The following is a 12917-nucleotide window of genomic DNA, read 5'->3' as shown; positions in this document are numbered from 1 at the left end:
ATCTGATTCACCAACATCCTTTAGAGAAGGAAATCTGCCATCCTTATCTGGCCTGGCCTGCATGCAACTCCACACCCAAAGAGTCACTGTGGTTGACTCTTAAATGCCCTCTGAGGTGGCCGAGCAAGCCACTCAGTTCATGAGCAATTAGGGATGGGAAACAAATTTTGACCTCACCAGTGACACCTTCACCGCATGTAAAAATAAAGAACTTGCAGCACAAAAAAAATTAACTCCCCTCTACTTTTACATAGAATTTACAGTGCAGAAGGAGACCATTCGGCCCATCGAGTCTGCACCGGCTCTTGGAAAGAGCACCCTACCCAAGGTCAACACCTCCACCCTATCCCCATAACCCAGTAACCCCACCCAACACTAAGGGCAATTTTGGCCACTAAGGGCAATTTATCATGGCCAATCCACCTAACCTACACCTCTTTGGGCTGTGGGAGGAAACCAGAGCACCCGGAGGAAACCCACGCACACACGAGGAGGATGTGCAGACTCCGCACAGACAGTGACCCAAGCCGGAATCGAACCTGGGACCCTGGAGCTGTGAAGCAATTGTGCTATCCACAATACTACCGTGCTGCCCTAAATTTCTGCTAATATCCTTGGCCTCTAGTTGTCAAGCCCTTCTGCTAATAAAACTGATTAATTTTGAATTCCTCCATTAAATCTCTCAAACTCTTCTTCTCTGAGGAGAAGAATCCCAGAATGTCCAGTTTCTCCAATAAAGTCCCTCATCCCTTTAAGGTTACAAAATCATATTATTAAATCAAGAGATCCTCAGGTCATTTAGAATGTAACTGTTATTTGTTCCAGGAATTTTGAAAATTGGATTTTGTTTATCAGTTTCAGGTCTCGATGCAGAAGATTTAACCTGTAATAAAGCATGCAGTCTGGTGCATTATCCAAACATGCAGACTTTTGGTCCTATGGTATTGTTTATGCAAAGTCAGAGGAAATAATGATTTGTCCTTTCATCCGATATTTTAGGATAAGTATTACATTCTCTTTCAAGTATTAAATTCTCTCTCTCTCTCGTTATTATCTTTATCATGTACACTATTCCTGCTGTTCTGAACTTCCATTATTTAATTTTTCCTGTCTTACCTGCACAAGGAATGGGTAGGTCACAGGCCAAAAAGAAAGCAGGTTGGGCAGCGGGGAAGAAAGTATGTGAATAGTCGGAATGCAACAAGGTGAAGCTATGTTGCCAATGAGTTTGGGCCCAAAATTTGAACATGGCTACTTGCAGGAGAGTTTTTGAAGTATGCTGTTGGTCTTGTTTCTGTCTGCTTTATTTTCACACTGTACAGATTTTTTTTGATCGCACTGTTCAACTCAATATGCATGAACTAGAAAAAAAAGTATTTTTATTGGAATACATTATGCCACCATTGAAAGGCAATATTCCAATCAGGCCGCAATACAACGGCACTCCCAAGATCAGGCTACTGGAAATATCATATCTTTTCATATTATTAGCATAATTTGAAATTAAACCATGTCGCTTTAACAAAAATACAAATCCTTAAAAGTGTGACAACTATATATTTACCTGTCAAAAGAACGGAATTGTACAGATGGTTCTCCTGCTGCATCGCCAATAACTCCTAAAAAGGCTGGCCCTATAAGTGCCATATCTGCTTCGAGACTATCTGCAGGTGTATTCACCAGACTCCGCAAGATGTCCTTCACACTGACATTTTTGCCTTTGGGTCCAGATGATAAAGAAGATGTAGTCTTACTTTCTGATTCACTTCCAATTTCACCTTTACTTTCTTGCGACTGCGACTTCTTCACCTCTGAGGAAAGGGTTGACAATAGCTCACTCATTGCATCTGGGCCAGCGCTGACAATCTCAGGCCTTGTCTCATTCCCAGCAGCCAAGTCAGTAACCAAACTTAAAAGCTGTTCTTCTCCAATACCAGAGTCTCTTCGAATTAGTACATTTGGTACGTCACTTGGTACTGGAACAGCTTTACCCGTTGAACCTTCTGCACCTTAGCAGAAAAATATATTTCAAAAATTTAATTTTATACCGATATATTTTCACATAACTGTTTTAGAATTGGAAAAGAGGTAGAACAATACACAGACATGAACTGTACTATTTTAAACAATACTCTCTCTCAAACATTTAAGAGAATAATTTTTCTGTCTGGACAGATGAATGAAAGATCATCAACCAGAATATTGAATCTCTCCATAGATGCTGACCTGAGTATTAATAGCATTTTCTGGGTTTAAAAAAAAAAATACATACATTCACTACCTCACCCCACCCAATCCCAACAGGCAAGCACTGGAAAAAGCTAACAAGTAATACTTGATACCAACATGAGTTTCCAACCCCATATTGGTGCCAACATTAACACCTAGTATTTTCACCTCTGAAACATCACTTTATTCCTGTCTCAGTTCATCTGCTGCTGAAACTCTTACTCATGCCTTTGTTATCCTCAAACTCAACTATTCCAATGTATTCCTAGCTGCTCTCCCATATTCTACCTTCCATAAACCTGAGGTAATCTGAAATGCTCCTTCCAGTGTCTTAACTCACACCAAATCTTGTTCCCTCATCACCCCTGTGCTTGCTGACCTACAATTGCTTCTGATCTAGTAATGTCATGACTTTAAAATATTCATCCTCGTTTTTTAAATTTCTGCCTGGCCTTGCCCCTCCCCATCTCTACAATTTTCTCCTGTCACACAACCTTCGGAGAGATTTGCACTCATCTAATTTTGCCTCTTCAGCATCCCTGCTTTTGATTGGTCCAGCATTGGTGCTTGTGCCTTCAGCTGTCTGGCCCATAAGCATGGGAATTCCATCAGTAAACTTATCTGCTTCTCCTTCCTCCTTTAAGGCACTCCTTAAAACTTCATCTTTGACTAATCTCTCAGCCAACTGCACTAATACTGCCTTACATGGCTTGGTGTCAAATATTGCTTTAAAATGCTCCTGTGAAGAACCTAGGGGTGCTCTACTACATAGAAAGTGCTATATTAATACAAGTTGTTGTTATAAAAGAAAATTAACATTCACAGGTCTGTAATAACAGTTGGTATTACGTACACAATTATTTTTGGAGATAATGTAGTTCATCACAATTTAACTGGGAAAAATGACACAATACTCATCTAGCAGATTGTGTATAAAAGTATAAAACAAGCTATGTTCATAAATCTAACCTGTGGTTGAGGTAGTCCCTTCTGTATTGTCAGTGCTTCTGACAGACTGGCTACGGGACAGCTTTCTGTCCTTCTGAGGTTCCAGGATTTCTCTATATTTTGATACCATCAATACAGAGATGAAATACACCACAGCCAAGGCTAGAAACTGGGCCTGTTTGCTGTCCTCCTGCAGAATTTAAACAATTTTAATGCAGTTCTGCTGTGCATGGATCACTTTAATTTAGTGTACAAAAATTAAGAAACATTACTCCAGAGTAAATTTCATTGAAATAGGTAATCAAAGTTAAAAACAAGTATATAGATCACAATGTGCTTGAATCCAATGCTATTTCTCATACACCATTTGCCAAATACTTGAATTCTACATCACAATTTGTAAATCTATCAATGACTGATTGTGATACACAAATTACTCTTATTTATGCAATTTCAGTTCTTAAGAGCAGCTGGTTTTGTATTTGCTACTCAAAAAAATCCCACATATAAATTTATACACAATTTAAATAGAAGCATGAAAAATAACATATCCTAATATTTTGGTATGCTTTTGAAAAATAATCAAACCCAATTATTCATTAATGCAATTATAGTCACGGAGTTATTATTTTTCCTTCCTATCACAGTCATCATTTTCCACATGGAAAGCCTGAACCACCTTTGGTGACAATAAAATGGTCTCCCTGTAAGAAGTGTGGAACTATGGCCCGCTGATCTCAATCGCTGGCAGTAGTGTATTTGCATATATTGTCAGGTGTCGGCAATACTGAGCAACAGTATTATCATGGTAAAAGCAAAGTACTGTTCATGCTGGAAATACTCAGCAATCCTGGCAGTGTCTGCGGAGAGAGAAATAGGTTAACTTTTCAAGTCAGACTTCCGGTTGCGGCGATGCGGAGCTAAGCTGCACATTTCAGCAGCTCCCGCTAGAACAGACTTTTGGGCTCTCCAGAGGAGCCCCAACGGAAATTTCTCAACGACTTCCCGTGTGGGAAGGTGAGAGCAGGTCCCCCTTCCATAGTATATGGAGTGGACCAGAAGTGGAGCGGTAAAAAATGTGGTTTTGGAGCAGCGAAAGAAACGAGGGAGGAAAAACAAGATGGCGGAGGGTGGAGATCGAGCAGCATGGGGTCCGGAGCAGCAGGAGTTTCTCAGGCGCTGCGTGGAGGAGCTTAAGAAAGAGGTGCTGGTGCCACTGCTGACAGCGATCGAGGGGCTGAAGGAGACCCAGAAGGCCCAAGGGGTAGAGATCCGAGAGGTGCGGGAAAAAGCCACTGAGAGCGAGGACAAGATCTTGGGCCTGGCGGTGAAGATGGAGACGCACGAGGCGCTGCACAAGAGGTGGGCCGAAAGATTCGAGGACCTGGAGAACAGGTCGAGGAGGAAAAATCTTCAGATTCTGGGTCTCCCTGAAGGGGTGGAGGGGGCCAATGCCGGGGCATATGTGAGCATGATGCTCCATTCGCTGATGGGTGCGGAGGCCTCTCAGAGTCCCCTGGAGCTAGTTGGGGCTCATCGGGTCCTGGCGAGGAGACCCAAGGCCAACGAGCCGCCAAGGGCGGTAGTGGTGAGGTTTCATCGTTTCGTGGACAGAGTGTGTGTCCTGAGATGGGCCAAGAAGGAACGGAGCAGCAGGTGGGAGAATGCGGTGATCCGAATCTATCAGGACTGGAGTGCAGAGGTGGCAAAAAAGAGAGCTGGTTTTAATCGGGCCAAGGCAGTGCTGCATAGGAAGGGGGAGAGATTTGGACTGCTGCAGCCAGCGCGATTGTGGGTCACATTTCAGGATCGACACCACTACTTTGAAACGCCTGAGGAGGCTTGGACCTTTATACAAACGGAAAAGTTGGACTCAAACGGAGGGTTTATGGTTGTGGGGGGGGATGTCGGTTGTATACAGGGTTTTAAATATGCGCAAGGAATGTTCCACGGGTGGGGCGATGGATGGGGATGGGGGAAGTGATCTGATGGGGAGACTGTGGGGAATGTGGGCACCGGTGCTGTAGGGAGGGGAAGCCCGGGGATGGGGGGATTGGGATAAGGCCGCAACAGGAGCTGCGCCAGAGGGGGCGGGGCTGGCTCAGGAAAGCACGGGCTTTTTCCCGCGTTAGGGAAGGACGGAGGGGGGAGATGGAGGAGCGCACACCGATTGCTGGGGAGGAGGAGGAGGGGGGATTTCCACACCCGGGGGGGGGTTCAACGGGAAGGCGGGGGAAGCCAGGGTCAGCAGGTGTCAGCTGACTTACGGGAGTGTTATGGGGCGAGCAAAAGAGCTAGATTCGGATCTAGCGGGGGGAGTGGGAAGGGGAGGGGGTGGGGGAACAGGGTTGCTGCTGCATTGGCCGAGGGGGTCCCCCGCCTGGGGGACTGGAGGGTGCGGGAGGCGTGGGCACGGGACTGGCCTAAAACAGGAGATGGCTAGTCGGCAGGGGGGTGGTTGGGAAGCCCCCCAATCCGTCTGATAAAGTGGAATGTGAGGGGCCTGAATGGGCCGGTTAAGAGGGCCCGAGTGTTCGCGCACTTAAAGGGACTGAAGGCAGATGTGGTCATGCTTCAGGAGACACATTTGAAGGTGGCAGACCAGGTCAGGTTAAGAAAGGGATGGGTAGGACAGGTATTCCATTCGGGGCTGGGTGCGAAGAATAGAGGGGTGGCAATACTGGTGGGGGAGCGGGTGTCGTTTGAGGCCAAGAATATAGTAGTGGACAATGGAGGTCGATACGTGATGGTGAGTGGTAGGCTGCAGGGGGCGTGGGTGGTATTGGTAAACGTATACGCCCCGAACTGGGACGATGCTGGATTTATGAAGCGTGTGTTGGGGCGCATTCCGGACCTGGAGGTAGGAAGCTTGATAATGGGGAGGGATTTTAACATGGTGTTGGACCCAGCATTAGATCGTTCCAGATCTAGGATGGGGAAGAGGCCGGCTGCTGGCCAGGGAATTTTCTTTTTTCTCCCACGTACACAAAGCCTACTCCCGGATAGATTGTTTTGTTCTGAGCAGGGCGCTGATCCCGAAGGTGGAGGGAACGGAGTATTCGGCCATAGCCATCTCAGACCACGCCCCGCACTGGGTGGAACTGGAGTTGGGAGAGGAGAGGGACCAACGCCCGCTTGTGGCGTTTGGATGTGGGATTAATGGCAGATGAGGTGGTGTGCGGGAGGGTACGGGGGTGCATTGAATGGTATTTCGAGGCCAACGACAACGGGGAGGTGCAGGTGGGGATAGTATGGGAGGCGCTGAAGGCGGTGGTCAGGGGAGAGTTAATCTCCATCAGGGCTCACAGGGAGAAGAGAGAGGGCAGGAAACGGGAGAGGTTAGTGGGGGAGATCCTAAGGGTGGACAGGAGATATGCAGAGGCCCCTGAAGAGGGACTACTCAGGGAGAGGCGAAGTCTCCAGACGGAATTCGACCTGTTGACCACAGGGAAGGCAGAGGCACAGTGGAGGAAAGCACAGGGGGCGACGTATGAGTATGGGGAGAAGGCGAGCTGGATGCTGGCACATCAGCTCCGTAAGAGGATGGCAGAGAGGGAGATAGGTGGAATCAAGGATGGCAGGGGAACTACGGTGTGGAGTGCGGTGAAAGTAAATGAGGCATTTAAGGCCTTCTATGAGGAGCTGTACAGATCTCAGCCCCCAGCGGGGGAAGAGGGGATGCAACGATTTCTGGACCAACTGAGGTTCCCGAGGGTGGAGGAGCAGGAGGTGGCTGGTTTGGGGGCGCCAATTGGGTTGGAGGAGCTGATTAAAGGACTGGGGAGCATGCAGGCAGGGAAGGCCCCGGGACCAGATGGGTTCCCGGTTGAGTTTTACAGAAAGTATGTGGACCTGTTAGCCCCGTTGCTGGTGAGGACTTTCAATGAGGCAAGGGAGGGGGGGGACCCTGCCCCCAACAATGTCCGGGGCGATGATCTCTTTGATTCTGAAGCGGGATAAGGACCCACTGCAATGTGGGTCGTATAGGCCGACTTCGCTCCTTAATGTGGATGCTAAGTTGCTGGCAAAAGTGCTGGCTACAAGGATTGAGGACTGTGTCCCGGGGGTGATTCACGAGGACCAGACGGGATTTATAAAGGGCAGGCAGCTAAACACCAATGTGCGGAGGCTCCTAAACGTGATTATGATGCCATCGGTGGAGGGAGAGGCGGAGATAGTGGCAGCTATGGACGCGGAGAAGGCCTTTGACCGAGTAGAGTGGGAGCATCTCTGGGAAGTGTTGCGGAGGTTTGGGTTTGGGGAGGGGTTTATCAGTTGGGTTAAGCTCCTATATAGAGCCCCGATGGCGAGTGTGGTTACGAATCGGCGGAGGTCGGAGTATTTTCGGCTGTACCGAGGGACGAGGCAGGGGTACCCCCTGTTGTTTGCATTAGCAATTGAACCTTTGGCCATGGCATTAAGGGAGTCCAGGAAATGGAGGGGGGTGGTCTGAGGGGGAGAGGAGCATCGAGTGTCGCTGTATGCAGACGACCTGTTGCTGTATGTGGCGGATCCAGCGGAGGGGTTGGTGGAGGTCATGCAGATCCTCAGGGAGTTTGGGGACTTCTCGGGCTATAAGCTCAATGTAGGGAAAAGTGAGCTCTTCGTGGTGCATCCAGGGGACCAGGGAAGGACCAACCTACCGTTGAGGAGGGCGGAAAGGAGCTTTCGGTACTTGGGGATCCAAGTAGCTAGGAGTTGGGGGACCCGACATAAACTTAATTTGACGCGGCTGGTGGGGCAGATGGAGGAGGACTTCAAACGATGGGAAATGTTGCCACTCTCGCTAGCGGGCAGGGTACAGTCGATTAAAATGATGGTCCTCCCGAGGTTTCTTTTTGTGTTCCAGTGCCTTCCTATTATGATCACCAAGGCCTTTTTTTAAGAGGGTAGGCAGGAGCATCATGGTTTTGTGTGGGCAAACAAGACCCCGAGGGTAAGGAGCGCGTTTCTGGAGCGTAGTAGGGACAGAGGAGGGCAGCCAACGTGGCGATGATCCGAAAGTGGGTGGCGGGAGGGAGAGGGGGCGGCATGGAAGAGGTTGGAGATGGCGTCCTGCAAAGGAGCGCTGGTGACGGCACCGCTGCCGTTCTCGCCGACAAGGTACACCACAAGTCCGGTGGTGGCGGCAACGCTAAAGATCTGGGGGCAGTGGAGACGACACAGAGGTGCGATGGGAGCCTTGGTGCGGTCCCCGATCAGAGGTAACCATCGGTTTGTCCCAGGAAGGATGGACGGGGGGTTTCAGAGCTTTCAGAGGGATTAGAAGAATGGGGGACCTGTTCATCGATGGGACGTTTGCGAGCCTAGGGGCGCTGGAGGAGAAGTTTGGGCTACCCCCAGGAAACGCTTTCAGGTACATGCAAGTGAGGGCGTTTGTGAGGCGACAGGTGAGGGAATTCCCGTTGCTCCCAGCACAGGGGATTCAGGACAGGGTGATTTCGGGAGTATGGATCGGAGAGGGCAAGGTGTCGGTGATATATCAGGAGATGAAAGGAGAGGAGGCTTTGGTAGAGGAGCTGAAGGGCAAATGGGAGGAGTTGGGGGAGGAGATTGAAGAGGGTCTTTGGGCGGATGCCCTGAGTAGGGTTAATTCCTCTTCCTCGTGTGCCAGGCTTAGCCTGATACAGTTTAAGGTTATTCACAGAGCGCATATGACAGGGGCGAGGCTGAGTAGGTTCTTTGGGGTGGAGGACAGATGTGGGAGGTGCTCAGGAAGCCCGGCGAATCACACCCATATGTTCTGGTCGTGCCCGGCACTGGATGGGTTCTGGAGGGGTGTTGCGAGGACTATGTCTAAGGTGGTGAAAGTCCAGGTCAAGCCAAGTTGGGGGCTAGCACTATTTGGAGTGACGGACGAGCCGGGAGTGCAGGAGGCGAAAGAGGCCGGCATCCTGGCCTTTGCGTCCCTGGTAGCCCGGCGGAGGATCTTGCTATTGTGGAAAGACGCGAAGCCCCCCCAGTGTGGAAGCCTGGATAAATGACATGGCAGGGTTCATTAAGCTGGAGAGGATAAAGTTTGCCTTGAGAGGGTCTGCGCAGAGGTTCTTCAGGCGGTGGCAACCGTTCCTAGACTATCTCGCGGAGCGTTAGATGGAGGTCGGTCAGCAGCAGCAGCAACCCAAGGAGGCGGGCGGGGTCTCTTTCGGGAGGGGGGTATATGGGTGGGCGGGGAAGGGTGTTTTCCGAGGGGCACTTGAAAAAGGGAAAAACATAAACATGTGGGAAAGTCAATATGTGCGGGAGGAACCCATTGTACGGGTTCTGTATTATGTTGGATTGATATGTTTATGTCCTGTTCTGTTACTTTTCTTTTCTTTTGTTGGTGGGGGGGGGGGGTTGAAAATTTTTGTTGAAAAATTCTGAATAAACATTTTTTTAAAAAACAAAAAAAACTTTTCAAGACAAATATGGCTTCGCTTCGTCAGAGCAGTATTATGTGGCTAGGCTCAGAAAGAGTGTAAATATTACAACTTCTTTTCCCAAAAAGCTGGATTTCCCATTGCAGTCGATCATTTATGACGACAGTGGAGAAAAACTCTGACAGCCTTAATAATAATTGCTTGATTGCAGCAATACATGTGTTCCTAATGCTCGTTGTTGTTAATAAGGAACTTACAATGTGGCTTCAATTCCTGTATTTGCATGCACCCATCAATGTGCAGTTGGACAAGCCATGCATTCACCCATAAATGGCTGATAAATTTCAATTAGTTCATTGAATCTCAGCCTTATCCCATCTGCTCCAAATGCAGTATTCAAACACCAGAAAAGGTTAAGGAAAATCAGATGTTTAAATATTTCTCCGTTACAAAATTTACAAACACCGATAACCAATTGCTGCAATTTCAATTTCCTTCCCATCAACAAATTTTGCCTCAAACTTCTTCCAGGTGGCCAAATATGTGGGGAACGGCAGGAGAAAATCCATATCATAACCCTTCCCGGCAAGTTGATGAGTGCACAAGCTACTGATTATCCAATATCATTTAAATTCACAGTAACAGAAACATAATAAAAGCTATAAAGTGCCAGTTCTGCAAAATTCCTTTGTTCTAACCTCCATTTGGCACCCCGTTGATCACAAAAAACACAAACAGTAACTTGTCTTACCATCAGTGATTTAAATCTAATCGGAAACTGCCTACCACCATAATTTGAACCCAATGCTTTCTGAACAATATTTATAAATTTGTTCTCAGGCATCAATGGAAAGGTTTCATTTATTACATGTTCCTTAGCACCCTGAGGTCACTTCATAAGAGCCACCTAATTTGGAAATGAAGGCATATGTAGGTCTAACCTGGTAGGAATGTCAGGCTCCCTTCACCAAAAGACATTAGTAAAACAGTTGAGTTTTTGACACAACCTTTTGAAACAAGCCAGCTCCTTTTAGGAGTTCATTGTAATTGGTTGAAAAAATTGCTTCGCAAGAAAGAAATAGATTTTAAAAATCACAAGGTGAAACTTACAACATCTCTGAATACAACTGCTCGAAGTCGATTGATATCCATATCTTGCAACAATCGGTCAAGATCTCTTACTGGTGAAATACCACCTGTTACAGCATCAACAGAATTCTAAAATGAACAAATATAAAGTTGTCACAAACCATACTCTGCAAGTAAAAGCACATTAGAAATCAAGACAATTTATTCTGAAATTTAAAAGTTTTTGTGACAAATCTAACACTGAACAGTTTTTCCTCGGTTAACTTCCCCTTTTATCAAATATATCCTCCTTTGGAGTTACAAACTGGGTGGTCGATTGTTCAAACAAGATCCTTCTACGCTTGAGGATTTGATTTGAATCCAGATAAATAAGGTCCTGGGGAGGTGATGAAGAGAGAATGCTCAGTTTTACTTCCATCAGCACAATTAATTGATTGAAGTAAATAATCAGGTGACAATGACTGACTGCAATCAGTGTATGGGCAGACCAGTATACCTGACTTTTTTTTTTTTACAATTCAAGAATAAGTTGTACTCTTTCTTCACCAACCCACATTTAAAATGTGAATCCCTATGCGCAGGAACCAACTGCTACAGATCAGATTCAACTCTTAGCCAGTCAAATACTAAATGAACAGGAAACTCTTATGTACTTGCTTTGGTCATCTCCTCGGAGACACTGACTGAAACTCAACTGTTCAGTGGGTCTGGGAAGGAGTCGAGTACCCAAACCCCAAATGCATTTGTGTCTCTTTTTCTTTAACTTCCGAAATCTGTGTAATTCAGCTGTACCTCAGCTGCACCTATTGGTGTTATGCGGGTTGGTTGGCTCAGTTGGCTGGCTCGTGATGCGGAGTGACACCAACAGCACGAGTTCAATTCCTGTACCAACTGAGGTTATCCATCAAGGCCCAGCCTTCACAACCTTGCCCCTCACCTCAGTTGTGGTAACCCTCAGGTTAAATCACCACCAATCAGCTCTCTCTCAAAAGAGAGCAGCCTATGGTCATTGGGATTATGGCAACTTTCATTGATGTTATATACAATGCCATGCCATCATATTTCAAAATTGTCTTGTGAAATTAATTTGTGAAGAAATGCATTAAATACATGTTTATATTAAAAATGACCATTGGTTGGGTTGAAATGATTAAACATATTTTAAAAGACTGAACAACAGCATTTTAAGTGACTTAAACAGCAGAACTTTCACTTAGTTGGATCCTACAAATTACAAAGCCTATCTAGAAGTAGCCGACCAGAAAAAATCAACTTGTGAGTGTGAATGGCCCATATCCTGAACCATTCACAAAACATCCAGACATAATCTGTGTAATTAACTGGGTGTGGACCAAGACAATGGAACTCCATAGGTCATAATCTCATCATTTTTAAACATTGGACCTGGAACCAGCTTGCTATGACCACATTTCAGTAACTGGTCAGTTTATGAGGGGAGATAATGTAATGAGCAAGCTAACCCTCTGTGTTGAAGAAACTGTTTCTTTCTAGACCGGTCAGAAAGACCCTCAGCAGAAACTCTCCCTCACACATCCTACAAGCTCGTGCCTCGATTGTTTTTTTTAAAAACCAGCTTCATGCCATAGGCAGCATCTTAAATATCAATCCATCAGCCAGTGACCCCAGAAGGCAGAAATCATCCATCAACACCATTAAATTGTCTTAGTGCAGAAGCAGGAAAGACCATCAAGCCCAGTCTGAAGCCACCCAAGTCATCAATCTACAGGATCCATATACAAACGGCTTTTTTTTGTCTCCCATTTTGTAATTTACATGCTTGTATGCATGCAAACGTTTTAATATTTTATTTAGGACAGGTGTTAAATACAATAAAAACAATTCTCTTCTTTTAAAACTTACAAGAAAACCTGTGTGTGTGCTTTGTGCAGTCACAGTGTTTAAAACAGTTGAATACTCAAGAAAATTCCTTTAAAAACACCTGTTGCAGTCAACTGAGAGGTGCGAAGAGAGGGGAGTCATTCCACCACTTCTCACCTGACCATAACACAATAGTTATCTTGAGAACAAATGAAAAAGATTTTAATTTATCTGGGTCAGACTCTGTACACAAACCAAACACTTGCCTTGGCTGTTGACTTTGCACTTCCAATGAGGCTTTGCATTGTTTTTTGAGCTTTTGCGCTGACACCACCAGCTTTTGCTTGACATACTTGCTGACATTCCAAACAGTTTCTGACTGCCACAGCGCATACTGCCATTTAAAGGAGAGACAATATAGTCAGATGTCAGAAGACATTCTTTTAGGTA

General features: G+C 46.3%; 1 protein-coding gene across 2 annotated transcripts in view; it reads right to left on the bottom strand.

The window, feature by feature from the left end:
• The window catches only part of LOC140408621 (lipopolysaccharide-responsive and beige-like anchor protein), a 1704725-nt gene that overhangs the window by 1434725 nt on the left and 257083 nt on the right, over window positions 1–12917 (bottom strand). For both annotated transcript variants that reach the window (XM_072496077.1, XM_072496078.1), the window contains exons 26-29: window positions 12734–12861; window positions 10650–10757; window positions 3199–3367; window positions 1565–2009 (exon numbers count right to left, since the gene is read on the bottom strand). In XM_072496077.1, the coding sequence (XP_072352178.1) occupies window positions 1565–2009; window positions 3199–3367; window positions 10650–10757; window positions 12734–12861 (850 nt within the window). The remainder of the gene's footprint in view (window positions 1–1564; window positions 2010–3198; window positions 3368–10649; window positions 10758–12733; window positions 12862–12917) is intronic.

The sequence above is a fragment of the Scyliorhinus torazame genome, chromosome 3, assembly GCF_047496885.1.
Source record: "Scyliorhinus torazame isolate Kashiwa2021f chromosome 3, sScyTor2.1, whole genome shotgun sequence".
Lineage (NCBI taxonomy): Eukaryota > Metazoa > Chordata > Chondrichthyes > Carcharhiniformes > Scyliorhinidae > Scyliorhinus > Scyliorhinus torazame.
This window is presented reverse-complemented; position numbering and strand designations above follow the sequence as displayed.